The 27,664-nt window shown below is 39.1% G+C and overlaps 2 protein-coding genes across 2 annotated transcripts; one reads left to right on the top strand and one right to left on the bottom strand.

Moving 5' to 3' along the window:
- Positions 1-486: 486 nt before the first annotated feature.
- On the bottom strand, positions 487-19,116 carry fam78ab (family with sequence similarity 78 member Ab). The gene is made up of 2 exons (XM_036580650.1): positions 18,545-19,116; positions 487-4,211 (listed from the first exon to the last, which is right to left on the bottom strand). The coding sequence occupies exons 1-2, from the start codon at positions 18,808-18,810 to the stop codon at positions 3,686-3,688; spliced, it is 792 nt and encodes a 263-aa protein (XP_036436543.1). The 5' UTR covers positions 18,811-19,116; the 3' UTR covers positions 487-3,685.
- Positions 19,117-22,178: 3,062 nt separating this feature from the next.
- LOC118815117 (inactive phospholipid phosphatase 7) lies at positions 22,179-26,952 on the top strand. The gene is made up of 3 exons (XM_036581052.1): positions 22,179-22,407; positions 23,346-24,035; positions 25,140-26,952. Exons 2-3 carry the CDS (start codon positions 23,558-23,560, stop codon positions 25,526-25,528), a joined length of 867 nt encoding a protein of 288 aa, XP_036436945.1. The 5' UTR covers positions 22,179-22,407; positions 23,346-23,557; the 3' UTR covers positions 25,529-26,952.
- The last annotated feature ends 712 nt before the right edge of the window (positions 26,953-27,664 follow it).

Here is a 27,664-nt window from a genome sequence, read left to right as displayed (position 1 = left end):
GATTTTGGGAATATAGGCCTTTGGGAAAATAGGACCATGGGAATATAGGCTTTTGGGAAAATAGGACCCTGGGAATGTAGGACTAGGAATATAGGCCTTTGGGAAAAAGGGGCCTGTGAATATAGGCCTTTGGGAATATAAAACCATGGGAATATAGGACTCTGGGAATATAGGCATTAAGGAAATTAGGACCTTGGGAATATAGGCCTTTGGGAATACAAGACCATGGGAATGTAGGCCTTAGGGAAAATAGGACCATGGGAATATAGGCCTTTGAGAATTTAGGACGCTGGGAATATAGGCATTAGGGAAAATAGGACCATGGGAATATATGCCTTTGAGAATATAGGACCCTGTAAATATATTGTAAATATATGCCTTTGAGAATATAGGACCATGGGAATATAGGCTTTAGGGAAAATAGGACCCTGAGAATATAGGCCTTTTGGAGTATACAACCCTGGGAACATAGGCCTTTTGGAGTATACAACCCTGGGAATATAGGCCTTTTGGAATATAGGACCCTAGAAATATACACCTCTGGGAATATAGGTCTTGGGGAATGTATGCCTATGGGAATATAGGACCCTGGAAATATAGGACCCTTTGAACATATGGCTGTTTCCAAAATTACAGGGAAGCACAGGGCCTGGGGGACAAAGTGCCCTGCGAAAATCGATTTCCTTAAAATCCCAAAAATTTCATTGAGAAAATGAAAGGCCCAGGGAGTCCACTCAAGAGAACTTAAAAATGCTAACGTGCTGAAGTTAATAGCACCCAGTAGCACATATTTGGTTTGTGTAAAAGTGCAGCTTTGTTTCCCCATGAGCAATGAATAGTTCAGGCAATGGCTGCTATTCCTGTCTATAGCTATGCTAATGCACTTTTGCCCTTTTTAAGGATAACAGTATGTCATTCTGTTTTAGAAACCACATAAACAAGTCTTTTAGAGATTACTTAACAATTTAGTGTGGTTTGAGGGAAGTGTGCGGTCACTCAGGCCTGCATTTTGCAGCATGCTAATTGCTAACTGCACTAGGTGTTAGCTGCATTAGCCCTGCAGCTCCAGGGCAAAACTAAAGCAAACCAAACAATCTTGACTACATTTAGAAGAAAAGGGGAGAATTGTGTAAGTTTTAAGCCAAAAAGCATTCCTTTAACATTTTTTGGGTGAAATATTTCTCAAGATCACAAGTCTCTCAGCAGAAACCTCTCTTAGCACACAGGCTAAAATGACTAACGACAGCTAGCCTCTAAAGGGAGTGCTGTTTTAGCGCTCAGCTGTTAAATACATCTCGACTCTCCTAGTCTGCCACTGTGCCTCAATTTTTAATGAACGTATTGATTGACTATCTCTTCAGGATTCAGTGTGGGACACTTGTGTCAGAGGGGAGCGAGTGCGTGGCGGAGGAGAAGGAAAAGGAGACGGAAGACAGACTGGGTGTATTTGAAAATAGACTCTTTTTTTTTCCAACATTTTTCAACATTTTTGCACATTTCCAGTTTTGAAAAATACATCAGTTCAGACGTTGCATTGCTAATGGGTTGAAAGAAATGTGCTTGTGGCCTGCGTTCCGTTGCTGTGCTGTTGTTGTTGTTAATGTCTTTTTAAATACTGCTTTTATACCTTGAATGTCTTCACATTATGTCAAATATAAGCTCTACTCCATAGTGGTGAGGTGCAACCAGATCAGCTGCGTCTGAAGGTTGAGAAAGAGGAAGACGGTTGAGGTTTCTGGACGAGTGGATTCAGAAGACTCTCTTCCATGTCCTCAGAGTGATTTGTGTGGGTCCCTCCTGAAGTGCGTGACGTCTGGCTGACAGCAGTAGTCTAAACGGGTTTGAGCCGAACGAGAGAGCAGCCGAAATCTCTCTTTATCCTCCTAGTTGATAGTTAATCTCTGACGATGTGCAGTGTTCTGTTGATGGAACGCTCAATTTCAAGAGAACATTGTTTTTATTATGAAAGCACTAATGAAGCTGATGAAGTTTCCTTCACTCTGCCTCATCTTTGGAGCCTACAATTTGGCATTTGTACCAAATGGGACCCCAATCCTATCCCCAACAAAGCCCTCATCAACATCTGTTTTTACTCATTTATCTAGTTATAAAACCACAGATCATGACCTCTGCGTTAAGAAGAGGGGAACGGGGGAAGGAGCTATTAGAAAGGAACACTCGCCCCATCACATGAGTAGACTACCACACATCATGAGTGGGTAGATGAGGGTTTTTATGGAAGTCCATTCCCACCAGGTAGAAGAGAAAGAAAACACCTGTTTTTTTTCTCCATTTCTGTTTGTTGGTAGCAGTTTGTCAAAATCTAGTCTCGAAATAATGATTTAATTTAAAAAACTGACATATTATCTCAAAGTAATCACTTAATTTCAAATATTTTTGACTTACTATGTAAAATAATGACTTAGGATCTCAAAATAATGTTACTTTCTCAAAATATGGACTTACTATCTCATAATATTGACTTCTCTTGAAATAACTACTTAATATCTCAAAATACTGAATTGTGTTTCAGAATAATTACTTATTTTCTTAAAATAATAACAGTATCTGAAAATTCTGACTTAGGATCTCAAAATAGTGACTATTTTCTTCAAACACTATGTTACTGTCTCAAAATATGGACTTATTATCTCATAATATTGACTCCTCTTGAAAGGACTTAATATCTCAAAATACTGAATTATGTTTCAGAATAATGACTTATTTTCTTAAAATAATGACGGTATGTCAAAATTTTGACTTAATATTTCAAATGAGTGACATCTTGAAATATTGACTTTGTGTCTTTAAATATTGACTTTATATCTCAAAACTATGACTTTTATTTTGAAATATTGACATTATCTCAAAATAATTATTTACTTTATTAAAATGTAATAACTCATTGTTTCAACATATTCATTCCATATTTAAAGATAATATGTCAGTATTTCAAGTCAGTATTTGAGATGAAAAGTCAAAATTTTGAAAGAATAAGTTAATTAAGTTAATAAGTTAAATTGTTTGGAGATACTACAGGAATACTCTGAGAATGTAAGTGATTCAGAATTTTGACACACTGCTGCCAGAAACAGAAAAGGATTTTTTTCTCCTGTATCTGGCTGGAACAGGCTTCCATAGTTTACTGCATTGCACATCATTTTAAGGCTAAAAAGTTTGCAAAGTTTGTGAAAAGCAATGTAAACTTAAGGCAGCATGGATCAAATGTCTTGGATGTTTTAAAAAATTCCACAAACAAAAACAAGTGTCACTCCGCATTCATATTTTTTTTTGTTTCCTCACTCATAAGCACAAAAAGGTGCCTTTAGCGATACATAACCCACCCAAATAAATAAATACGACTGCTGTTTCCAATGCACACACACTAATTATGCCACATTCTCATATATGGCTGCAATACTATCAAAAACACTTGCACACCGAGTCCCGGTCATCATTAAAAATCGAAAAAAAAAAAAAATAGCAAGTTTATATTTTTTTCTTTTTGCAATGATTTAGCACAGTGATTCCCGAGTCATTGTTGAAGGTAGAAAGGTTGCACTTTTTTTCTCAAGCTCCTTTTTCACATTTCTAGGGGAGCAAGACAATCCAGACTATTCCTTGTGGTTTTAATTTCTTAAAAAAAGACACAAAAAAACACAACAAAAAATTTTCAAAATCTCTCTCAGTATTTGGGTGGGATGACCACCACTGGCTCCCCAGTCCTGGGCCTCCACATTAGGACTTGAGCGTCGTTGGCATTGGGCTTGACCATGGCGTTTGGTGGGATGGGCTCATTTTTGACCAGCACCTGAGGCTGTTCCTGAGCGATTGGCTCACACAGCCTGGCTCTTTTCCCCAGCGGCTTCTCCGGGTCCACGTCGATGTGCAGCCGCATCCTCCAGCGCACCGTCTGCAGCACCAGCGTCTCTCCGGACGCCTGGTTGATGGCCACCAGCCACGTGGTGAAGCTCTGGTCCCTCCAGATGCTGCTGAGCATCGGAGCGTTGCTGTCGCTGACCGGGACGCCCCACGTCACGCTCGGGTAGAAGTTGTCGTTCATGCTGACGGTGAATTTGGTGTCCTTCTTGGTCGGGCCCACAATGGTGCACGTTTCTGTGGTGTTGCCATACCAGGGGTAGTTAACGCCATCTGAGTCACTGATGGCCTGAATCTTCCCGTCTCGCAGGTCAGGGAGCTCCCAGCTGGACCTACAGGACAAAAACAGTGAGTACGGCTGGACGATACACTTAAAACATTATGACAAAGTATTTTTCACAATGTACTATTACACAGTAATATGTCAGCTTGTTTAAAGGGGAATTCCACCAACTTGATGTAGACAAAGTTATTCAGAGTGGTTTGATGGGAAATTCTAGAGTAATTTACCCAGTCAGAATCTGTCAGCATCTGTTCACCATGGTGGGGATAGGAATAAGAAAGCTCTCTAAAAAAAGGCCCCCAAATTTCTTATATGAAGTGGTTATGAAGACACTGCCTGATGACTGAGACACGGTTTTATGGTACTTTTGAGAAGGTTTTGGTCTAAAACAGTTTTTTGATACATTCATGGTGGAAGGATACATGCAGGTCATCATGAGGCAAAATAGATTTAATACTGAGGCTGTGATTAATCAGGTTTAGGTACTCAGACTGTGATTAATCCTTGTGCATGTGCAGAAGATCAACCCTGATTGGTCAGAGGTTCGTACTGATTGGTCAGAAAATCAACCCAGACTGGTCATATGCGCAGCTCTGATTGGCCAGAAGATCAACCCTGATTGGTCAGAAGCTCGGCACTGATTGGTAAGAAGATCAGCCTTGACTGCTAAGAAGATCAACCCTGTTTGGTAAAAGCTCAGCTCTGACTGGTCAGAAGACGAGCCCTGATTGGTCAAAAGATTAACCCTGACTGATCAGAAACTCAACCCTGACGGATCAGACGCTCAAACCTGACTGATCAGAACATCAACCCTGACTGATCAGACGCTCAACCCTGACTTATCAGATGCTCAACCCTAACTGATCAGAAGATCAGCCCTGACTGGTCAGAAGCTCAACCCTGACTGATCAGAAGCTCAGCCCTGACTGATCAGAAGCTCAACCCTGACTGGTCAGAAGCTCAGCCCTGATTGATCAGAAGCTCAACCCTGACTGATCAGAAGCTCAACCCTGACTGGTCAGAAGCTCAGCCCTGACGGATCAGAAGCTCAGCCCTGACTGATCAGAAAATAAACCCTGACTCATCAGACGCTCAGCCCTAATTGGTCTGAAGATCAACCTTGACAAGTTCAAGAGCTGTTTATGAAATCCCAAACTTAACCGGCCCTGGAGAAGGTTAGCCCTGGAGCTGTGCGAAGCTGCCGTGATGATGTAGCCCACTGATGTGAAAAAGAAAATCCAGGGTTGGACTGAACTAAGCTTAAAGTTAGCTGGATAAGCAAGAGACAATCTGTATCAGCAGATAATTGTTTAAAAAAATGCATCAGCATCGAACATGTTTGGATTTGACTGATACTTGATGTTTGACGTTTGTTGATTTTTCATTTTATTCATTACTTTTAGCGCGACAGAAATAAATGTCATATGTCTCCGTTATGATAATCTAGGAGAGTCTCAGTTTCTACAGCTTAAAAATGTGTGTGTATCACCATCAACGGATATGTACATGCAAAATATCAACCCAGTGCATCCCTGATAATTATCGTCATTACTCAGGCCTCGCAATGCGCTCTATAAAAGAAGAGCAGAGAGAAGCAGGAGAAATCAGCATAAAGCAGCACTAAAGTTCAGCGAGTCATGGATTCTTGGTAATCATGACAAATCGGCGAGAAAAAACTCAGTGGAGCAGAAGTTGCCGAAGGCGAGAGATGCTTTTTTATATTTAGCCACTTAGGGTCAGGTTAAAGATAGCACAGCGGCCGTGCTGTGTTTTTTACGGCTGGGGTTTCGGGGGTTAGAGGAGGGGAATTAAAGCCATTTTTTGTTGGTAGAACATAGCTGCCATTGTAGAAGGGGCTTGTATCTCTTCTAAGCTCCCAAGATCATCCGACTAGCCTTGCAAATCACTGTAACAATGGAGAAGTATTAGCTATCACACGGCACTGTGCAAAAATACTCAAGTCTTTAGCACCAGCTGTTTCTGACGACCTTATCCGACCAAAGCCTGACCCCCCGGTAACTACAGTGGAGTTCACAGCTCAGCAGAGACATCAGCACACAGCCAGTTATGCTAAAGCGGCTCCAGGAAGGTCCGGCCCGTCTGGAGATCGATACAGCGACTGCAGGAAAACAGTGACCTTTCTCCCAGAGCCTGCGGATCAGCACAACAGAGCGGACAGCGCAGTCTGATCAGGAGAAACCGCGAGACCAGAAAAACACGAGCATTTATTCCACAATGGAGCAAGTTTTAATGCCCATGCTCTTCATACTGTTAATACAAACAAGCTTGGTTTTTTGTCATTTTACAATACCTTATCATTTTAAAGGGGAATTTCACAAATTTCTGTATAATTAAATGGATAAGATGTATCATCATTCAGAGTGGTTTGGAGTGAATTGCGCCATTCTAGAGAAGCTAACCAAGTCAGAATTGTTCACAGTGGTGGTGATAAGAACCAGACGTCCACCTCTAAAAGCTCCCACACAGAAAGTTATTACGTTTTAAAGTTTTGAGAAGGTTTTGGCCTTAAATGTATTTTTAAAGTCCAGGGCCTGACCATCCAGTGGGTTTTATGGCCACATTCTCAGCAATTATAAGAAAATATAAACAACTATTTTGACTCGTGATGCCAATAGTGGTGGGAACTTTACTAGCAGCACAGCAGAAAAAAAGATCTAATTTGTAAGTGTGTTACGGTCGATCCTAATCCTGACGCTCTCCACATCTTTCTGAAACATCCACTTCATTTTCTCCTCCAGTCAGCGCTTAGTAACCAATTACACTGTCAAGCTTTCAGGTTTTTAGAAGTGAGAAAGTGAGATACTCTGACTGTACTTTAAATTCGAAGCTAGAGATATTTAAAAGAGGTGCTGGGGGATCTGTAAAAACGAGGCCTGACACTTCGACAGAGTGGAGGACACTCATTTCCAGAGCCAAATACAAAAAAAGTCAGTCAGCCAAGTTGAAGAAAAAAGTTGAATAGTCCTTGTTGGCAGTGATCTGTGAACTGGCATCAGAGGTAAGATATATTTTTTGCTCGTCTGTTGTGGCTGTATACGTTAGCTAGGATGCTTGACGGTTTGCTTTTTTCCATTTTCAGCTGCCCGATTTTAATTTGTTGTCTTCATTAGAGTAAATGTTTAGCTTATCAAGAGTGGATGCTTGCTTTATGAGGAGTGTTGCTTTAGTTGTTGGGTTCATGTTGACCTGTATTCTTGTTAATGTGGGCGTAATCTTGCTATTGCTATCTTGATAGGAAAAAAAACACTGTGCTTAAAGCAGTGATGTGCCCAACACTGTGATTAAATGCTGCCGTCGTAGTGCTGCATAGCCCTTATGTAACCTGCTGTGATATCATAAAAGATTCACTGACCACCCAAAAAAGGTAGCCAGGTAGGGGCCTACCACACATTTGTGTGCAGAGGCTGATAACTTGATGATTCGGGCCTGTTAAAATCCATTCATGGTGGAGGGATACATGCAGAGTGTTGTGAGGCAAAATAGTCTGCAAAGAAAACTTATTATCATTGTTATTATTATCATTATTTTAGATTTTCCACTATTTTATCATCATCAACATTTCATATAAAACTCAGGCACATGTAGGTTCACTGGTGGTTTTGGACAGCAAACAAAATGTCCATATTTGTGTTGTAGTCATGGCAACCCCTGGTTCTTATCACCACCACTGTAAAGAACCTCTCCGCCATGACTAGCTTAAAAATGTGTTTTAGGCCAAAATCTTCTTAAAACTAACATAAAAACAACGTCTCACAGTTATGACTCAACACACCACTCTGAATGACTTTTCTCCACATTTTAACCATGTAAATTTGGAAAATGGCAGAATTCCCCTTTTAACTAGAATTGTTATTGAGTTATAAATAGCAATCAAAAGAAAATAAGCATATTATAAACCCAAAGGGTTGGGCACAAGATGATGTACAACACACACATAAAAGTGTTCTGGAAAATGCTTAATTCACTCTAGTTATTGCCAGTAAGGTAATAATGAGCAGCCTGTTGACTTGACTGCAAAATTCTGAGAAATTCCTGCCTCTCTTAGTTGTTACGTCCATCAAACTTTCAGCTCTTACATGTTTGAGAAGTGATGAAATATGAATGTTGGCCAATTTAAAGTGATTATGCAGAAATTCTGAAAGATTGCTGGACTTCCCCTTTGTATTACATTTACATTAAAAATTTGTTTTTCCTTCTCCTATAAAGTACGCATTTGGAGATAACTTATGTGTCAGTGATGATGTGCATTACAAAGAAAATGAGAGGCTGGACCAAACATTGCTGAAGAACTACATACACAAAACTACATACAAAAGTTTGCACACCCCTGGTCAAATGACATGTTTTGTTGAATTTTTAAAGTGAAAATAAGTGAACACATCCTCTATATTGAACACACTTCTGCACATTTTAATGCACAATTACTGTTTATTTACTGAATTTAACACACTGGGAAAAATAAAACGCTAAATATAAAATATGCCAAAACTTTTGCACAGATTATGCATTTTCCAGTATGTTAAATTCAGTAAATAAACAGTAATTGTGCATTAAAATGTGCAGAAGTGTTTTCTCTGTAAAGGATGAGTTCACTTAGTTACACTTAGAAAATCAACACAAATGTAATTTGGGAGGAGGGGGTGTTCAAACTTTTACACACGACCGTAAGAATGCAGTCTTTTCAGTCTGAACGGCAGCTTATCCGTTGTATTAAAACAGCAGCAGGCCTTTAGACGCACGCTGTTTTTTTTTAAATAAACTTCCTGTCTGAGGTCACTCAGTTACTGTCACAGTCACTAAGAGCTTCTTTATTCAATTACAGGGAAATGAATCCACTGGCCTGAAGACTAGCAGCAGTGCAGTCTCCACTACTTCTGCAGAAAACCTCCTCACTTCACAATTAGAGGGGAATTCCACTTATTTTTTTAAAATTTCTGCATAATTCAGTGTTTGAGGTGTAAACAGAGCGATTCAAAATGGTTTGGCATAAAATGGTTCAGATTTCTTTACAGTGGTGGTGGTAGGAACCAGGGGTCGCCATGACTACAACACAAATATAGACATTTTATTTACTGTCCAAAACCACCAGTGAACCTACACGTGTCTTCTGAGTTTATGTTCTTCTGAATGTTGATGATGGTAAAATAGTGCAAAATCTTAAAAATTAAGCTTTCTTTCTTGACTTTTTTGCCTCTCAACACTTGGGACGGAGTGCAGCATGTTAATAAAAATAGAATTATGAATGTAAATCATGTAAACCACATTTTTAAAGGAAAATACTACAAAGCCAACATATCAAATGTTGAAACTGAGAAAGTTTATTGTTTTTTGAAAAATATCTGCCCATTTTGAATTTGATGTCAACAAGACATTCCAAAAAAGTTGGGATGGGGGCATGTTTACCACTCTGTTTTATCACTTCTTCTTTTAACAATACTCAGTAAGCATTTGGGAACTGAGAAGACCAGATTCTGTGGTTTTGAAAGTGAAATGTTTTTCATTCTTGCTTGATACAGGATTTCAGCTGCTCAACAGTTCAGGGTGTCCTGTGTGGTATTTTTCATTTTATAATGCGCCAGATGTTTTCAGTCGTGACAGGTCTGGACTGCAGGCACCTCAGTTTAGCACCCGGACTCTTTTAATATGGAGCAATGCTGCTGTAATACATGCAGAATGTGGTTTGACATTGTCTTGCTGAAATAATCAAGACCTTCCCTGAAAAAGACGTCATCTGGACGGCAGCATATGTTGCCAAAACATGTATATATCATTCAGCATTAATGGTGCCTTCACAGATGTGCACATCACCCATGCCATGTGCACTAATGTACACCTAGATCATCTAAATGCTGGCTTTTGAACTGTGCACTAATAACAAGCTGAGTGGTCTTTAGTCTGGAGGACACAACGTCCATGATTTCCAAAAAGAATTTCAAATTTTGAGTCATCGGACCACAGGACACTTTTCCACTTCCCCTCAGTCCATTTTAAATGAGCTTGGGCCCAGAGAAGGTGGCAGTGTTTCTGGATCCTGTTTATATATGGTTTCTTCTTTGCGTTTTAGAGTTTTAACTTGCATTTGTGGATGCAGCGCCAAACTGTTTTCACAGACAGTGGTTTTCAGAAGTGTTTGCATTGATTTCCACTACAGAATCATGTCTGTTTTTAATGCAGTGCCACCTGAAGGCCAGTAAATACTGGTTTTTGGTCTCGTCCCTTGCATACAGAGATTTCTCCAGATTCTCTTAATCTTTTAATGATATTATGTACTGTAGATGATGAAAAGCAAAAGTTCTTTGCTATTTTATGTTGAGAAACATTCTTCTTGAATTGTTGCACTACTTGATCATGCAGTCTTTCACAGAGTGGTGAACACTCCTCATCTTTACTTCTGAAAGACTCAGCCTCTCTGGGATCCTTTTTTTATACTCAATCATGTTACTGACCTGTTGTCAATCAACCTTCAGGTGTTTTTTTAAGCATTACACAACTTTACCAGCCTTTTGTTGCCCCCGTCCCAACTTTTTTGGAACGTGTTGTTGTCATCAAATTCAAAATGGGTATATATTTTTCAAAAAACAATAAAATTGCCCAGTTTCAACATTTGATTTGTTATCTTTGTACTATTTTCAATGAAATATAGGGGTTAAATGATTTGCACTTAATTTGCACTTTATATTTTGCACAGCATCACAAATTTTTTGGAAATGGGGTTGTAATAACTTTCTGTGAGTGAGCTTTTAGAGGTGGACATCTGGTTCCTATCACCACCACTGTGAACAGTTCTGACTTGGTTAGTTTCTCTAGAACAGAGCATTTCACACCAAACCACATTGAATGACTCTGTTTACATCTTGACCATTTAATTATGCAGATTTTAATTAATTTTAACATGCAGCTGTTAATTAGCAGGTCATAGTGGAGGCTCGGTGAAGAGACTGACCAGCAACTAAATGGACTGATTATCCAGGAAATAATTGCTTCTTTACATTGCATGTTTTGCTGTTAATGACTTGGGCATTAACATATATACACACCTTTGTTAATATTATATAGGTAGTGATGCTAATGCTACTTTTTCAGGAGACTTTTCAGCAAAGATTAGACATAAAATAAAGAAAGTTTAAGCGTTAGCTCTAACAAAGTTAAGTTAGCATCTGTAAACAACACCAACTGTACCTTACAGTCATTTTTAAAAAGACTGAATTCAGGACAACCTTAAAAGTCCATGAAAGATGTAAATATATTAAGCAAAACATGCTCAGTAGTCATCAGAATGTACCAACACTGACAGTACACTGTGTATTTACAGTATTGTGAACTCTTATTGTGCAAGAATAGCAACACCATTCAAAGAAACGTCCTACTTCATTTTCCACAAATGTCGAAGGCTCAGGCTGTTAAATAGGCCTCAAAGGCTAAGCCTCCGGAATCGTCTTCACAAGTCAGAAAGAACCACAGGAAACTCAAACGGCTCAGACTAGCTCTAGCTGCTGCTAGCCAGGTGATTGTGAATTCAAGGTGTGTGCAGAAATGAGGCTTTGAAGTCAACAGGAGAGAAAGAGCCATTTACTCAAGGCTATTTCTCAATACGGTATTATTTTAATTCCAAGGCAAATCTGCTCTGAACTGCCTCACATCTACACTCCAGAGGACACATTCAAAGTCGCCTGTTTGCCTAATCTGGTTAGAATGGTCTGCTAAGTCCCTTCACTACAGACATACTGAACTTTCACAATTTAAAAGGGATAAAAGTCAAATGTACACAGTTGACCCTCCAACCTCAAACAGAATTGATCAGTATAAAGATTGCTTTTTTAGTTTTAGCACCGCAGCTATGAGGCTAAACCCAGATAGCATGCATATCGCTGTTGTCAGAAGAGAACCAGAATGGTAACTTTACAGGAGAAGGAAAAAAACTACTTTACTTTTAATGTAAGTCAATGGAACCAGACTTTTTCCCCCCCAAGTCATTTTTGGCCGTTTCTGTTGGTCCATTCATCATGAAATTTACACACAATGTAAAGGACAACAGGATTTTTCAAATTATGTCAAAAACTGAAAAACGACAAAAATGAAGATACAAAGTTTTCTTCCAATAACACCGATATATTGGTCTGCTGGCGTGATCAGGAAAATAAAGAGTAATTAAAATTGTAATTGTTTAAAACTCTGCTTAACCACCCGTGGGCTGTCTGGAAAAGACTGACCCAAAAGCCAGTGGGCCGCCAGATTTGCCGTTAGCAGGCTAACAATGGACAGCTATCTTTTTGCTATCTGGTATACTGGAATGTAGCTAACATATCAACAAGCACTAGTTAGCATTGTGCTAAATCATACACATTTGTCTGAGAAAGGTGTTGAGATCTTCGGTAATCTCTGATAGACTTGCTTATTTGATTCCTGATCTGTAAACAGACAAATTTGACATTAGCATTGCTAAAAACAGAACCTTGAAGCCTAGATTTAGTCCATGTTTATAGATAACAGTGTCATACAGTTTCAGAAACCACATAATCAAAACTATTAGAGATTATTGAACAACTCCACTTGGTTTGAGGCAAGTGTGATGATTAACATCATGCTAATTAGCTACCAGCTTCCATTACTAGCTAGCTTCATAGCTCCAGTGTAACTAAAGAAGTAAACTTCAGATACCAAAACATGTCTTGGCTGATCAACTAGATTTGAGCTAAACTATTTCTAAATCAAAATAAATCAACAGTCACTGTATGAGCTGCAGAGGGCACCACAATGAGCTACTTTTAGCCTATGGTACACTGTTTATATGGGGTCATATCAACCTGGTAGACTCTGTTTAAACAGTTATGGTGCTTATTGTCTCGAGACATCTAATGACACAGTAAAGGTTTTTTTTTTTTCCAAGAAATAGATCAAAGTGTCGTTTCTACAGCAGGAAGTAGGCCATGAGAAGCAGAGGCAGTATGTGGGCTACGTAAATGTCTCAGCCACAAGACCACCAACAGACCATACTTAATAATAGCCGAGGGAGGGCAGAGAGCAAACAACACACTCCATTCAAATCACCTCACCAGTTGTAGGTATGAATTTTCTTCTGGGCAGCATTTTATCAGATATTCCTAAAACTTCTTCAGAAAACATTATGTGTTGTGTTTGGTTGTAAAAATTGATCTAGTTGTGATTAAACTACATTCATTTACTTATACTAGAATCAACTTTAATCAGTTATAAAAACCGATATGAGGTTGGAGATACGAGATTTTCTTCCAACAAAACCGATTTGCTTTATAAGGCGCAAGCCACCTAGCTAATATGTTAGCCCTGATAGAATGACATAATGTAATATATTACAATACGATATGTTGTACTGTTACACCCCCACTGTAAATAGATCCAGTCATGTTTTTAAAAAATAATTCTGAGCCAAACTGATATAATCTAGTCAAAATCAAACAAAAAATCATTTTTATGGTAACCCAGGTGGTTGCTAAGGTGTTACTAGGTTGTTGCTATGTTATCCCAGGTGGTTGCTAAGATGCTGCTAGGCCGCTGTTATGGTATCCCAGGTGGTTGCTAAGATGCTGCTAGGCCGCTGTTATGGTATCCCAGGTGGTTGCTAAGGTGTTACTAGGCTGTTGCTAAGTTATCCCAGGTGGTTGCTAAAGTGTTACTAGGCTGTTGCTATGTTATCCCAAGTGGTTGCTAAAGTGTTATTAGGCTGTTGCTATGTTATTCCAGGTGTGTGATAAGTTGCTGCTAGGCCACTGTTATGTTATCCCAGGTGTTTGCTAAAGTGTTACTAGGCTGTTGCTATGTTATCCCAGGTGGTTGTTAAGGTGTTACTAGGCGGTTGCTATGTTATCCCAGGTGGTTGCTAAGATGCTACTAGGCCGCTGTTATGGCATCCCAGGTGGTTGCTAAGGTGTTACTAGGCTGTTGCTAAGTTATCCCAGGTGGTTGCTAAAGTGTTACTAGGCTGTTGCTATGTTATCCCAGGTGGTTGCTAAAGTGTTATTAGGCTGTTGCTATGTTATCCCAAGTGGGTGCTAAGTTGCTGCTAGGCCACTGTTATGGTATCCCAGGTGGTTGCTAATATGAGTGTATATGTATGTCCTAGTATGTGAGTCTGTATGTAATGTCTCTGAGGGTCAGTATGAATGATGTCCTAATAAGATTTGACTTTTATCAATATTGTGCCATTCATCTCCTAAGGGGGGAAAAACTGTGTTTGCAGAAACGCTGTACAAAAACTGTACATGTGATCAGTCCCAAAAGCACAGGCGCACTACTCCTGTATAGGCTCTATGATCCTGCAGAGTTTTGTGGTTGCAGCTCAAAAACTGTGACCAGGCTTGGATCATCCAGTGGATTTCATGGGCACGTGCCCAGGCCACTAGGGGGCCTCTGCGAGCAATTATGAGAAAAACCAACTGACAAAATAAACAACTGCTTTGACTCATGGGGGGAACTTTACCATAGTGGTACAGTGGGACAGCAGCAATGCACTCCACCGCTTTGACAGATGCACAGTTTCTGTTTTTGATGTATCATGTCGCTCTGTTGTTAGATAGATAGCTGACTCGCTATTTATGTTAGCTAAGTAAAGAGATAAGTTGGCATAACCAGCTGCCCAACACCACAGCAGTAAAATGTTATGTTATTTGGCCTTCTGATGTGAAATGTGAGGATAAAACGTAACTCTATTAAATACACACCCCAAACCACAGCTGGACATCTCTGTCAGTACAGCAGCTATCTTTGAGAGGTCTGTGGTTTGTTTACGTTTTGACTTGTCACGCACTTGACTTTTAGTTAAATTAGTAAGTTCTATTCAAGATTTTTTATTTATCTGAGTCAAACTTACGTGTATAATAGAGAATTAGAGCTCTATAGAATTGAGACACATAAAATATCGAAAATCAAATTAAATCTTAACCTCAGAATCAAAAATCATATTGCACCTGAAAATATATGCATCATTACATCCCCAGATACCGACTAATTCATAGTAGATACATTAATAGATGCAAAATAATTCATAGTAGCTACTGAATCATTCATAGTCATTACTAAATCATTCATAGTAGTTACTGCATAATTCATAGTAGATATTAAATAAATTATAGTAGTTACTAAGTAATTCATAGTAGATACCGAATAATTCATTAAACATATTGATTAATTCATAGTATTACTGAATAATTAATAGTAGTCATGGAGTAATTCATAGTGCACACTAAATAATTCATAGTGGATACACAGTATTTCATAATAGATACTGAATAATTCACAGTAGATACTGATTAATTAATAGTACATACTGCATAATTCATAGTAGTTACTGAATAATTCATAGTAGTAGTAACCCTTAGTACTCTCTGAGGTGCCAAATCTCCAGCACAACCAATAAAACCACACTGTTTCCTTCAAAATATCACAATCTCTCAAAATGATGGCTTCGTGGGTAATGGCCTTGAGAGAAAAACGTCAAACGCGCTGTTTAACTTTAAGAGCTACTTAATTCTCTAATAGCTGCGTTGGTTGTAGCTCACTCGGGTTTGCTCACAGGACGTTGCATCGCAGGGTTTTCTTTCCTTTTTAGGACAAACTGAAAAACGGAAATGAGCTTTTTGAGCATGTGCAGCGGAAACAGGAGTTGCAGCTTAGAGAACACGAAGATGCCTAAGTGAAACCAGTTTACTCTCCATTATACAAACTCTGTCGATTCAGAATAAATTCAGTGTTTATCATCATCATCATCACTACTACTGTTAACATTATCAACATTTACACAGCACTATCACCCTCATAATTATCACTATATTAATCATCACTGACATCACTATAATCACTATAATCATCACTAGCACTCTTAACATTTTTGCTATAATTATAATCATCACCATAATCATCATTAAGATGGTCATCACTATAGCCCTCAACATCACATCTTCATTATTATCAATATAATCACTAATCATATTCATTATCACTATCACCCTCTTTAGCATCATCAAGATCATTGCCACCGCTATTATCACTGTGACCATCACTATCAGCATCATTATAATCATCATGAGAATCACTATAGTCATCAGCATCATTAATGTCATCACAAAAATCACAATAATCCTCACTATCAGTGTCATTATAATCATCACTACAATCACTAGATTCATCACTATCAGTGTCATTATAATCATAATCACTATAATCATCACTATCAGTATCATTATAATCATCATCGCAGTAATCACTATAATCGTCACTATCAGCGTCATCCTAGTCATTATCATCATCACTATAATCATCACTCATTGCTGTATATTGACATATATGTTAATGTATATGGCACACTGACCAGTGTGATTACTATCACTCTCATCATCACTATAATCACTAACACTTTTCCTCTGCTCCCCTCACATAAATATAATCATCAATAACTGCTGTATATATTCTATATTACAGTACACGTTAATACAAATATAATCTAATTATTATTAATGTATATAGTAAATAAACTTGATTCTGCTCGCTATATTACCACCATAACCTTTTGTTATCTTCATCATCATAGTAATATTACAATGATCATTAATAATCACTACAATCACTGGTGTATATTTAAACATTTACATATATGGTGAAGAATTTATCCAGATTAAGAATTTATCCTGATCTCTGTCATCATCTTTAACTTCATCATCATCATCATCATCAAATCTATTTCCCTCAATAATATCATCACCATCATAATATCGCCATAATTATCAGCACTAATTGTTGTATATTACTGTATATGTTCATGTACATGGCGAACACAATCACCTTCATTAGCTTCATCATTATCTTCAGCATCACTATAATCACAATCTTTCTTTTTCTTTCACTATAATTGTCATCACTGATTGCTGTATGTGCTCTGTATTACTGTATATGTAATAACATGCACATGTAATGAAATATGTTAATGTTAATGGAGAATACACTTGACTCTGCGCTCATCATCGTAATCATCATCCTCATCGTCATCACTACCACCCTCATGAACCATATCATTGCTATAAACATTACCTTCGTCATCATCATCATTATTATCACTATAATCACTATAGTGGTGTTGTTTTGTGTAATTTTTGTATTCTGATACATGTTCATGTTTCTGGTGAATACACTTCTGATTCAGATCAAAATCACCCTCATCAACACCTTAGTCATTTTAGTCTTCATTATCTTTATCACTATGATCACTATAATCACTATATTTATGTGTACATTTAGTAGAATGTGGCCAGAGTCAAATTTCTAACACATGTTAATGTATAGAGTGAAAAGCTTCTGATTCAGATCAAAATCACCCTTATCTTAATCATTATAGTCTTCATCATGACTTCATCATCACTATGATCACTGTCATCACTATAATTTGTGTTATAAAGTATAATTTCATATTCTAATAAATTTTAATGAATATGGTGAATACACTTCTCATTCAGATCAAAATCACCCTCAACATCTTAAACATTTTAGTCTTCATCATGTCATTGTCACTATCATCACTATGATCACTACAATCACTATAATTATGTGTAATAATGTATAATCTTATATTCTAATAAAGTTTAATGAATACAGTGAAAACACTTCTGATTCAAATCAAAATCACCCTCATCTCAATCATTTTAGTCTTCATCATGTCTTAATCATTCTCATCACTATCAATGTGATCACTGTAATCACTATAATGAGGCGATGTGTGCATTTTGTAGAATGTGGCCATAGACAAATTTTCAATGCCTGTTCATGGATACGGCAAATAAGCTTCTGATTCAGATTATAATCATAATTATTACAGTCTTCATCATGACTTCATTATTACCATCACTATCACTATGATCACTATAATCACATTTATGTGTACATTTTGTACAATGTGGCCAGAGTCAAATTTCTAACACATGTTAATGTACACAGTGAAAAGCTTCTGATTCAGACCAAATTCATCCTCATCAACATCTTAATCATTACAGTCTTCATCATGACTTCATCATCACCATCATCATCAGCACTGTGATCCCTACAATCACTATAACTGTGTTATAATGTATAATTTTAGTGAATATAGTTCTGATTCAGATCAAAATCACCCTCATCAACATCTTCATCATTACAGTCTTCATCATGACTTCAGCATCACCACCCTCATCACTATGATCACTACAATCACTATAATTATGTGTAATAATGTATGATTCTGATTCACATCAAAATCACCCTCATCAGCATTCTTAGTCTTCATCATCATCACTTCATCATCACCATCACCACCCCCCCCCTTTAAAGCCCCTCTGCACCCCCTCCCCCGGGCTTACTCACATCCCTTTGGCTCCGTATTTGTTGTAGAACTCCATGTGGTTGCACGCTTGGATCCAGCCCACCGTCCACGTCTCTTTGGCGGCCACGGGCGGCACGCAGACGCGCGCGCTGGCACGGAAGTGCGGGGTCCGGTAGCGCAGCACCACGGAGGAGGACTCGTCCACGCTCGTGGGGTCCGGGTCGATGCACGCGCTCAGATCCAGCACGCACACGCCCTCACGGAACCCTTTGGGCTTACAGCGGCCCAGGCTCTGCACGCAACCCATCGCGCGCAGCAGCAACACCTGCAGCAGCAGCAGCAGCACGAGCACCAGGGCTCCTCTCAGAGCGCGCGGCTACACAGAGGGAAAGAGAGAGACTCCATCCCGCACTCCGTCCTTCTCTCTTTCTTTCCTTCTTTCTTTTCTTCTGACTGGGATTGAGTTTCAGTAGCGTAGCTTCTCCGCGCACGTGCGTCCGGTTGCGGGCTCCATCGCTCTTTCTCTCTCTCTCTTCCTCTTTCCTCTCACTGTCTCTCTTCCACTCTTTACTTTCTCTCTCTCTCTGTTTTACTCTCCCTCTCTCACTATCTCTCTTCCTTTTCCCCTCAACTCTCTCTCTCTCTTTTCTTTCTCTCTGTCTCTCTCTTCCACTCTTACTCTCTCTTGATCTTCCTTTCCTCTCTCTCGCTCGTTCTCCCTTCTTTTTCTCTTTTTTTTATCTCTCTTTCACTGTCTTTTACTCTTTCATTCTGTCTTCCTCTCTTCCTTTCCCCCTCAACCCCCTCAATCTCTCTCTCTCTCTCTCTCTCTCTCTCTCTCTCCCTCTCTCTCTCTGCCTCCTCACTTCCCTCTCTCCACTTTTCTTTCTTCTCCTCCTTCTCCCGTTGTCACCGCATCTCCAGTCCGCTCGCACGCGCCCTTATGACGTTCAATTCATGATCATGAGCTTCATCATCATTATCATCATAAATATCCAGAATGCTCGCTCATAAAAACTCCTGTCGGATCCAGAATGCATGAAAAAGAAACCGCACCGTGGAGCGACTGCGCCGCCTCTGCGTTCGTATCTGGGGCTTTTCCTCCTTTACGCATGAAATAAAAGACAGACTTGCACGAGGGAGCGTAAAGCACGCGCGTGCACAAACTCACACGGCCAAGTATAACGGTGCCCGTTGCAGGACTAGAAGCGCTCGTGCTCGTCCTCGCTGACAGTGAGCGTCATATCAGCCTGTGCGTTCCTGCGCACTGTCACTCTCTCTCGCGCGCGCAGGAGACTCAGCCGGAGGATAAACACTGAATATTTTGCACGCGCCCCTTTGGAAACACATGAAAGAAATAACGCAGAAAACGTGCAGGTGTTATTCGGTGTTGTTCTTCTTTCCTGTGCGGGAATCTAAAAAGTGTCCTCGCTCCAAAGGCGCTGCTGCAGCATCCCAAAGGCAACCAGGTCAACTTTCTGCGGTCGAGAAAACCAGTAACATCACAGCACTGCAAACACCGACCGGCCCCGGGCGCGTCTGTCCGTCACAGAGACGACCTTCCTCCGCGCCTCGCGGTGAAAAAAGTCTTGGCACCCCGTGCCGGATCAGCCCCATCAGGCTCCTCGTCCTCCAGCTCTGTGTCTCTAATGCTGGAGCTCTGGCCCCTTTATTTTAAACAGCACTGCACGACACTTCCGCTCTGTTTACTGCAGCATTGTGGGTAATGTAGTTTTTCAACCCTGCTACACTAACTACACTCTCAAAAAGGTGGATTCCTTAGTAAAGACAATAGATATAGAGCCATGAGCACTCAAAGAACCATGTGCACGCTTAAATGGTTCTTTGCACCGTGAAATGGTTCTTCAGACTGATGGAGTACGTGTTGTTTTCGAAAAATGGTTCTGTATAGCACCAAAAAAGGGTTCTGGGACTGTTACGATGTCAAGCTTGTGTTCAATAGCGGAACCATTTTCAAAAAACCTCTATATAGAACCACATACAACAGTCTGAAGAACTATTTTAGCATGCAAAGAACCATTTAATCATGAAATGGTTCTGGATAAAACCCATGGTTCTAAATAGAAGAAGAACCCTTGAAGAACCATCTTTTTTAAGAATGTACCGTTGAGCTTACAGAGTTTTTATCATAAATAAATAAATATTTGTGAAAATAATAATAAAAAAATAAGTAAAACAGGTCATGTAAAAAAATCTTTTACTTTTTTCCTCCCGCGGTGCGCCTGGCACTTGTGTGACATTAATTAATTGACATTATTAATTCTTTAATGACCTCCCTCAGAATTAACCAGGCGGTTTCTGTTGCATATGTAAATTTCCTCTGTTCTGATTGGCTGCCCGGTACTGCACATCATTCAGGAAGTGGGGCTGAAACACCCCGTATAACTTCAGCCTGACCTGCTGAAGGCCGAATAGGACGATGTGTTGGGTTTTGTGATGTCACCAAGACAGTCCATTCAAAACGGGCTGATTCTGCAGCTGAATGTTTCCTGCATGTCCGGAAAGTGAACAGTACGCATGCGCTGTTATGAGCCGTTACGTGTGAATGTGAATGTAACACCACACTGGTGGTGACGTGTTGAAGGCTTTGTGAGGGAGATGATGGATTTTTCTTTTAATCAAAAACGTCGGCGTGTTTTTGTTCTGCTTTTACTATTATTATCATTATTATTATTATTATTATTATTATTTGTAAAAGTAATTTGGAGCCACATATCTGATTATTAAAAATGGCAGTATTCTTTAAGTAAATATCGTATTGTAAATATACAAAAATGTAATCTACGATTTTAAAAAAAAGTCCTTAAACGTGTTACATTTATGAAGAAAATGAACAAAACAGTAACATTCTTACTGAAATATCTTTTAATTTAACTGCATCTCATTTGTTTTATTTGTCTTGCATCTTTACATATTGTTTTTATTATATAAATTAAATATTTTATGCCTGTAACAATCTCTCTTTTTCACTTTTATGTACATTGAATTGAACTTTTATGAACTTTTCCCTTAATTTCACTGTAATTTTATTGAATGAATACATAAATAAAGAAATAAACACATAAATACGTAAATAAACATGGAGTCCAAACATCAATCAGAAATAATGAGACAGGAAAAAAAATAGCAAACTGAATACAGAACGAGATTTATGGTGACATTGTGACTATTTTAACAAGATGTGGCCACAAATTAATGTACCACTCAAATCACTATACTAAGGGCACTACTACTATATTGAGGGCACGAATTACTACACTGAAGCCACGATTTAATACATTTAGGCCACAAATTAGCACATTGAGGCCACGACTTAATATATTGCGGTCACAAATTACTGTATTGAGGACACGATGTAATATTTTGAGGCCACAGTTACTATATTGAGGCCACGATTTGATAAGTTGAGACCACAAATTAGTATATTAAGGCCACGATTTAATACATTGGGGCTATAAATTACTATATTGAGGCTACAAATTACTATATTGAAGCCATGTGTTATGAGAAAGTCAATTTGTGGCCTCAATATAGTAATTCGTTACCACGCCTTATTAAATATAATCACCATGTCACCGTAGGGGCTCCGTAGATCTATAATTGCACGTGCTGGACGTTTTCCAGCGCTCCCGAACGCGCACGCGCACACCGGAATCGCAGGCTCAGAGGAGACAGCAGCAGAGATTGAGCTCCGTTAGAGGCCGTTTAAACCCAGAAAACCAGCCCGGTGTTTCCGTTCGTACAGACTTGCGGCTCCGGACTGACAGCGCGATGCTTCTGAAAATCACGGCTTAAATGGAAGAAACAGCCAACAGCGCGGAGAGAACCCGCAGCTGCACGAGGGAGAACGGACAGACAGAGGAAGGCATGGTCAGAAGACACGGTGGGGCTCCTTTCACTCATCACTTCAATAGATTTTAGGTGTTTAGTGAACCTATTTAAACCATTCATGCTCCTAAATCCGCGCGCGCTGACCGTGTGTTGTCACTGTCGGCCTAACGCCGCCTTTCATAACAATACAGTCTGTTTACACCGTGAACGGTCTTAAAGGGGAAGTCCACTTTTTCAGAAATTCAGCTCAGTTAATTAGCTAAGATGTAAACAGAGTCGTTCAGAGTGGTTTGGTGTGAAATGCTCCGTTCTAGAGAAACTCACCGGGTCAGGATTTTATTATTCACAGTGGTGGTGATAGGAACCAGACGTCCACCTCTGAAAGCTCCCTCACAGAAAGTTCTTACATGAAATGGTTCTGGATACACTGCCTGATTCTGATTCTTAAAACATTGCTGTACAGTAGTTTTGGTCCACGATGTGTTTTTAAAATACAATTAATGATGGAGGGGTACATGCAGGACGTTGTGATGCAGCGAAAAAAAATTTTTTTTTCAGTTTTTTCACTATTTTATTATCATCAACATCCAGTGTAAATCTCAGAAGACTCATGTAGGTTCAGTGCTGGTTTTGGATAGTAAATAAAATGTCTATATTTGTGTTGTAGACATGGTGACCCCTGGTTCCTATCACCACCACTGTAAAGAAATCTGAACCATTTCACACCAAACCACTCTGAATCACTCTGTTTACATCTCAAACACTGAATTATGCAGAAATTTGGGAATTCCACTCTAAAAGACAAACTGTTTTGGATTGATTTGGATGGATGAAGACTTCACTGTACTTATTTGACTTGGGTTAAGCCAGATAAACATCCTGTTAGCAGATGAAGAAATATTTTAGGTTTAAGGACAAATTTACATTTCGTACAGTGTAGCGTTGATGTGACTTGGCTTGATTTTCTGTCCTTGTTTCTGTCTTTAATAGGATAGCCTGCCCTGCACCCCGGTCACAATTGTGTGCACATTCTTACAAGGCTAAATATAGGCCGCCTGACGGTGCTTTTTCAAGACAAACTGCAGCCCCCATTCGCACTTAGACCTGCCACTCTACATAGGAGCCACTTGCGCCACTGGTTTGTATTGGAGAACCCCATCCGTCTTACAGACACAAAAAACATAGTGTTATAGATATTCGAAATGCCATACAATCAAAGCCGAGCGAGAGCCAGAGACCGTGGAAATGTCCTTGGAAGGCTGGAGTTTTTATCCCTTCATCAGCCCCTGCGAAACAGCAGCAACGACAACAACCGGGGGGCATCCAGGAGAGCCGGCCCAGGCAAGTACCATCAAAACCCACAGAGTGACCACCAGCAAGAACCTGGCGAAGGTGCCAAAGAGCGAAAAGAACCGCCGAGGCTGCCCGAAGAAGACTGCATGCAGCTCAATCCTTCCTTCAAAGGCATCGCCATGAACTCTCTCCTGGCCATCGATATACATTTATCCAAGCGGCTCGGAGTTTGTGTCCACACCTCATCGTCCTGGGGCAGCGTCCGCTCCGTTTTCACACTGCTCGCGCTCACCGGACATGGAATCACATGGATTTGTGGCACACTGGTGTGTCTCACCAGGAGCAACACTCTAGCTGGACAGGAAGTCCTGGTCAATCTGCTGCTGGGTAAATATACTAAAATTACAACACTGCTTTTAAAGGGGAAGTCCACCACATTTTCTAAAATTCTCCATAATTTTTGATTAATTAAAGTCAATCAGAGTGGTTTAGTGTGAATTGGTTGATTGTAGAGACTTTCTTTAAAGTCCTTCTTCCAATCCTTCTTCCAATCTAACGTCCTATAAATTCACATCCTCACCTTCCGTTCCTGTGACGAAGTGTTTGCAGTTCCCACCTCCACCCCATCTCCTCCCTGTTCCTCAGTCCTACACCTGTCCTACTATAGCTATGAGGGGGGGTCTGGCCTTTTAGATACAGGCATAAGCTGCCAGGAACTCCAGCCCAAGTCCCCCCCCCACTTCTCCAACAGTCTTTCCTCATACTACCACCACCACGTTGAAAGCATGGTCTGAACTCACAAAAAAAGCCAAAACCTTCTCAAATCTGTTGTAAAATAATGTCTCAGATAGGCAGCATATTTGTAACCATAAAATTAAATGAACAATAAAACTACTGATGACTTAATCAGTGTTACTGATGGATTACAGAAGTAGAACCTTTGTAATTACACATGTGTATCAACTTCATGTTATGTAAAACATATTTCATTTTACTGCTGGAAAATACTTCTGATCTGTAATGTATCAAGAAGATACACTCATGTAATTACAAAACCAAATTTAATACACATGTGTAATTACATAAGCTGTACTTCTGCAATCCATCTGTAACAGTGACTAAATCATCAGTAGTTACGCTGCTGTTGCATATATTGTTCACACATAACTACACAGTTATTAGGGACACTTAATATAAAGTGGGACCAAATTTTGAAAATTTGGTTGGAATTCCCATGTAAATAGCATGTGATTTAGACAGCCCAAATTATTAGCAGTGTAGATTTTGAAAGAAGAATTCTTATTGGCTCACTGACTACTGTGGTACTGAAATTTGGTTTGGAATGAAGTATTTGTCAGTACTCAGCAGTACTGAAGTAATTCAGTAATCGTTATCATAAAAATGCTGAACTTCTGTGCAAAGCCCTACTCATAATTAAACATTCCGTCATATTATTTCATAACAGAAAGCCTTAATTTGTTCTCCTTTCAGCGCTCATTCTCGACATCCTGACTGTGGCTGGAGTCCAGAAACTGGTCAGGCGTAAAGGACCATGGGAAATGACCCCGGGCTTCCTGGACTACGTGGCGATGGACGTGTACTCGTTCCCGGCGGCTCACGCCAGCAGGGCGGCGATGGTGTCCAAGTTCCTGCTGTCTCACCTGGTGCTGGCGGTGCCGCTGCGGATCCTGCTGGTGGTCTGGGCCTTCCTGGTGGGGCTGTCCCGGGTTCTTCTGGGCCGACACCACGTCACGGACATGGCCTGCGGCTTCGCGCTGGGTTTACTGCACTTCAGCCTGGTGGAGACGGTGTGGCTCTCGTCTAACGCCTGCCAAACGCTCATCTCCATAGGAACGCTCAGCTGGAGCCCGTTCCCCTAAAACAGAACTCTGTAGAGCCGAAACAGAGACGTTCTCACAGCACCGCAGAACTGCGGAACGGTACGCTTCGGCTCAGAAAGAAGAATCACAAGAAGGTTTTGTTTGTATTGAAATATATACAATTTTCACATATGATTATATGTGAAACACATTATTGTTGTTATTATTGCTATTATTATTATCATTATTATTCTTATTATTATTATTATTATTATTATTATGTTCACTAGTGTTCAAAAGTATGCAATCAGTGATTTAAATATCTTACCTTCAATTTGAAGACATTTGATTTGTCGAGAATGACTAACACAGCAAGATTAAAATCCAGCTTGCAGTTTTAAGAAAATTAACCTCCAGAATGAAGTTCTAAGAAAAAAAATAAAGAATGAAGTACTAATAAAATTAATATGCAAAATTAAGTTATAATAAAATGTAATGTCCAGAATGAAGTTCTAATAAAATATTATCCAGAATGAAGTTCTAATAAAATTAAAATCTAGAATGACATTCTAACAAAATTAACATCCAGAATGAAATTCTAATAAAATTAACATCCAGAATGAAGTTCTAATAAAATATCTAGAATGATGTTTTAATAAAACCAACATTCAGAATGAAGCTAGAATAAAATTAACCTCTAGAATGAAGTTCTAACTAATAATATCCAGAAAGAAATTGTAATAAAATTAATATTCAGAATAAAGTTCTAATAAAGTAATATCAAGAACAAAGTTCTAAAAAAATTATTATACAGAACGAAGTTCTAATAACATAATATCCAGAATGAAGTTTGAACAAAATTAATATCCAGAATGAAATATTAACATTTTCAGAATTTGAGGTCCCAAAATGCCTCAAAAAGTTTAAAAGACATGATGAGGCAGGTAACTTATATTATTATAGTATATTATTTATAATGTAACAACTTAAAGAACTTTGCAAGAGTGCAGTGTTGCATTGTTTTTCTAAAATATTTGAAATATTGGGGAAAAACATTGCAAAAGGTATTTGTAAAAATTAGTTTCATTCGGTATTTCAAGAAATATGTGAATGATAAGTTACTCAGTTGTGAATATATACTGTAATCATCTATTTACATAGTTTTTGTTGTCCACCACTTTAGGTATATGATGAATTCTGGATATTAATTTTATCATTACTTAATTCTTCATGTTCTACAGCTTTCATGTTCAATATTAGTATCTTCTACAGATCGGTTCTTCATTCTAGACACATCTAACATTTCTACACTTTTACTTACAGCTTCTACTGATGATCTGAAGCTGTGAAGCTGCACAGGACGAACCTATTAGAATGATTTTATACATTTATCTGAAACTAAATTGGTTTTATGTTATTGAAAACACTGATTCCAAGCTTTTGAACAGTACCATATACGCAGGTGTATTCAAAAGTTTAGGCGCCCCTGGTCAAATTCCATGTTTTTTGATTTTCCACATGTAAACATTGTTAAGACATCTATTACAGGGAACACATTTCTGCACATTTTAATACACAGTTACTGTTTATTTACTGATATTGGGGGAAAATTAAGCATAAAACATTTTCACATGTTATGTTTTATTTTTAAAACGTAATTTGCCTGGGGATGTTCAAACGTCTGCATACGACCTTATAGTGGAAGATGGCTAGAGAAGACTTTGTGGCCACTCCTGGTTTTGATGTATGCTGTAGTCAACAGGTGACTTTGTGTAGTGTGTAAATTTTTCGAGTGTCTTTCGGCCCAATTTCCTTCTCTTGTTTAGTGAAGCTAAGAAGCTTAATGATAATGTGAACTGTTTCGTTTCTATTTATGCAGTTGAATCTTTTTAGATTTGATTCCTCAGAGCTGCTGATATTGTATAAACATGTCTTCTTGCCAAATATAGGTGATGTACAGTGTATTATATATGATAAAGATTTCTGGACCTGATGATGCTACAGCACACACACACATCTGTACACCACTCTCAGCTTTAACACTCTGAATGTCACTCGAACTATGCAACAGTTTCTATTTACAGTGCTGTGCAAAAGTCAGAGACCCTTCATTTGTTTTATTTATTTCCAGTCAAATGGACATTAAGTGAAGTTATTCATTTTCAGCATTAAAATATAAACATATTTAACAGAAAC

Source organism: Colossoma macropomum, unplaced genomic scaffold (genome assembly GCF_904425465.1).
Source record: "Colossoma macropomum unplaced genomic scaffold, Colossoma_macropomum, whole genome shotgun sequence".
In the NCBI taxonomy this organism is placed as follows: Eukaryota; Metazoa; Chordata; class Actinopteri; order Characiformes; family Serrasalmidae; genus Colossoma; species Colossoma macropomum.
Note: the sequence above shows the minus strand (reverse complement) of the source record. Positions and strands in the feature narration are given on the sequence as shown.

Bases quoted from the DNA above. Each gene is read 5' to 3' on its own strand.
- fam78ab (XM_036580650.1), bottom strand. From the start codon at position 18,810: ATGGGTTGCGTGCAGAGCCTGGGCCGCTGTAAGCCCAAAGGGTTCCGT. The intron at 4,212-18,544 runs GTGAGTAAGCCC...TTTGTCCTGTAG, and splicing joins AAATACGGAGCCAAAGGGAT to GTCCAGCTGGGAGCTCCCTG.
- LOC118815117 (XM_036581052.1), top strand. From the start codon at position 23,558: ATGCCATACAATCAAAGCCGAGCGAGAGCCAGAGACCGTGGAAATGTC. The intron at 24,036-25,139 runs GTAAATATACTA...TTCTCCTTTCAG, and splicing joins CCTGGTCAATCTGCTGCTGG to CGCTCATTCTCGACATCCTG.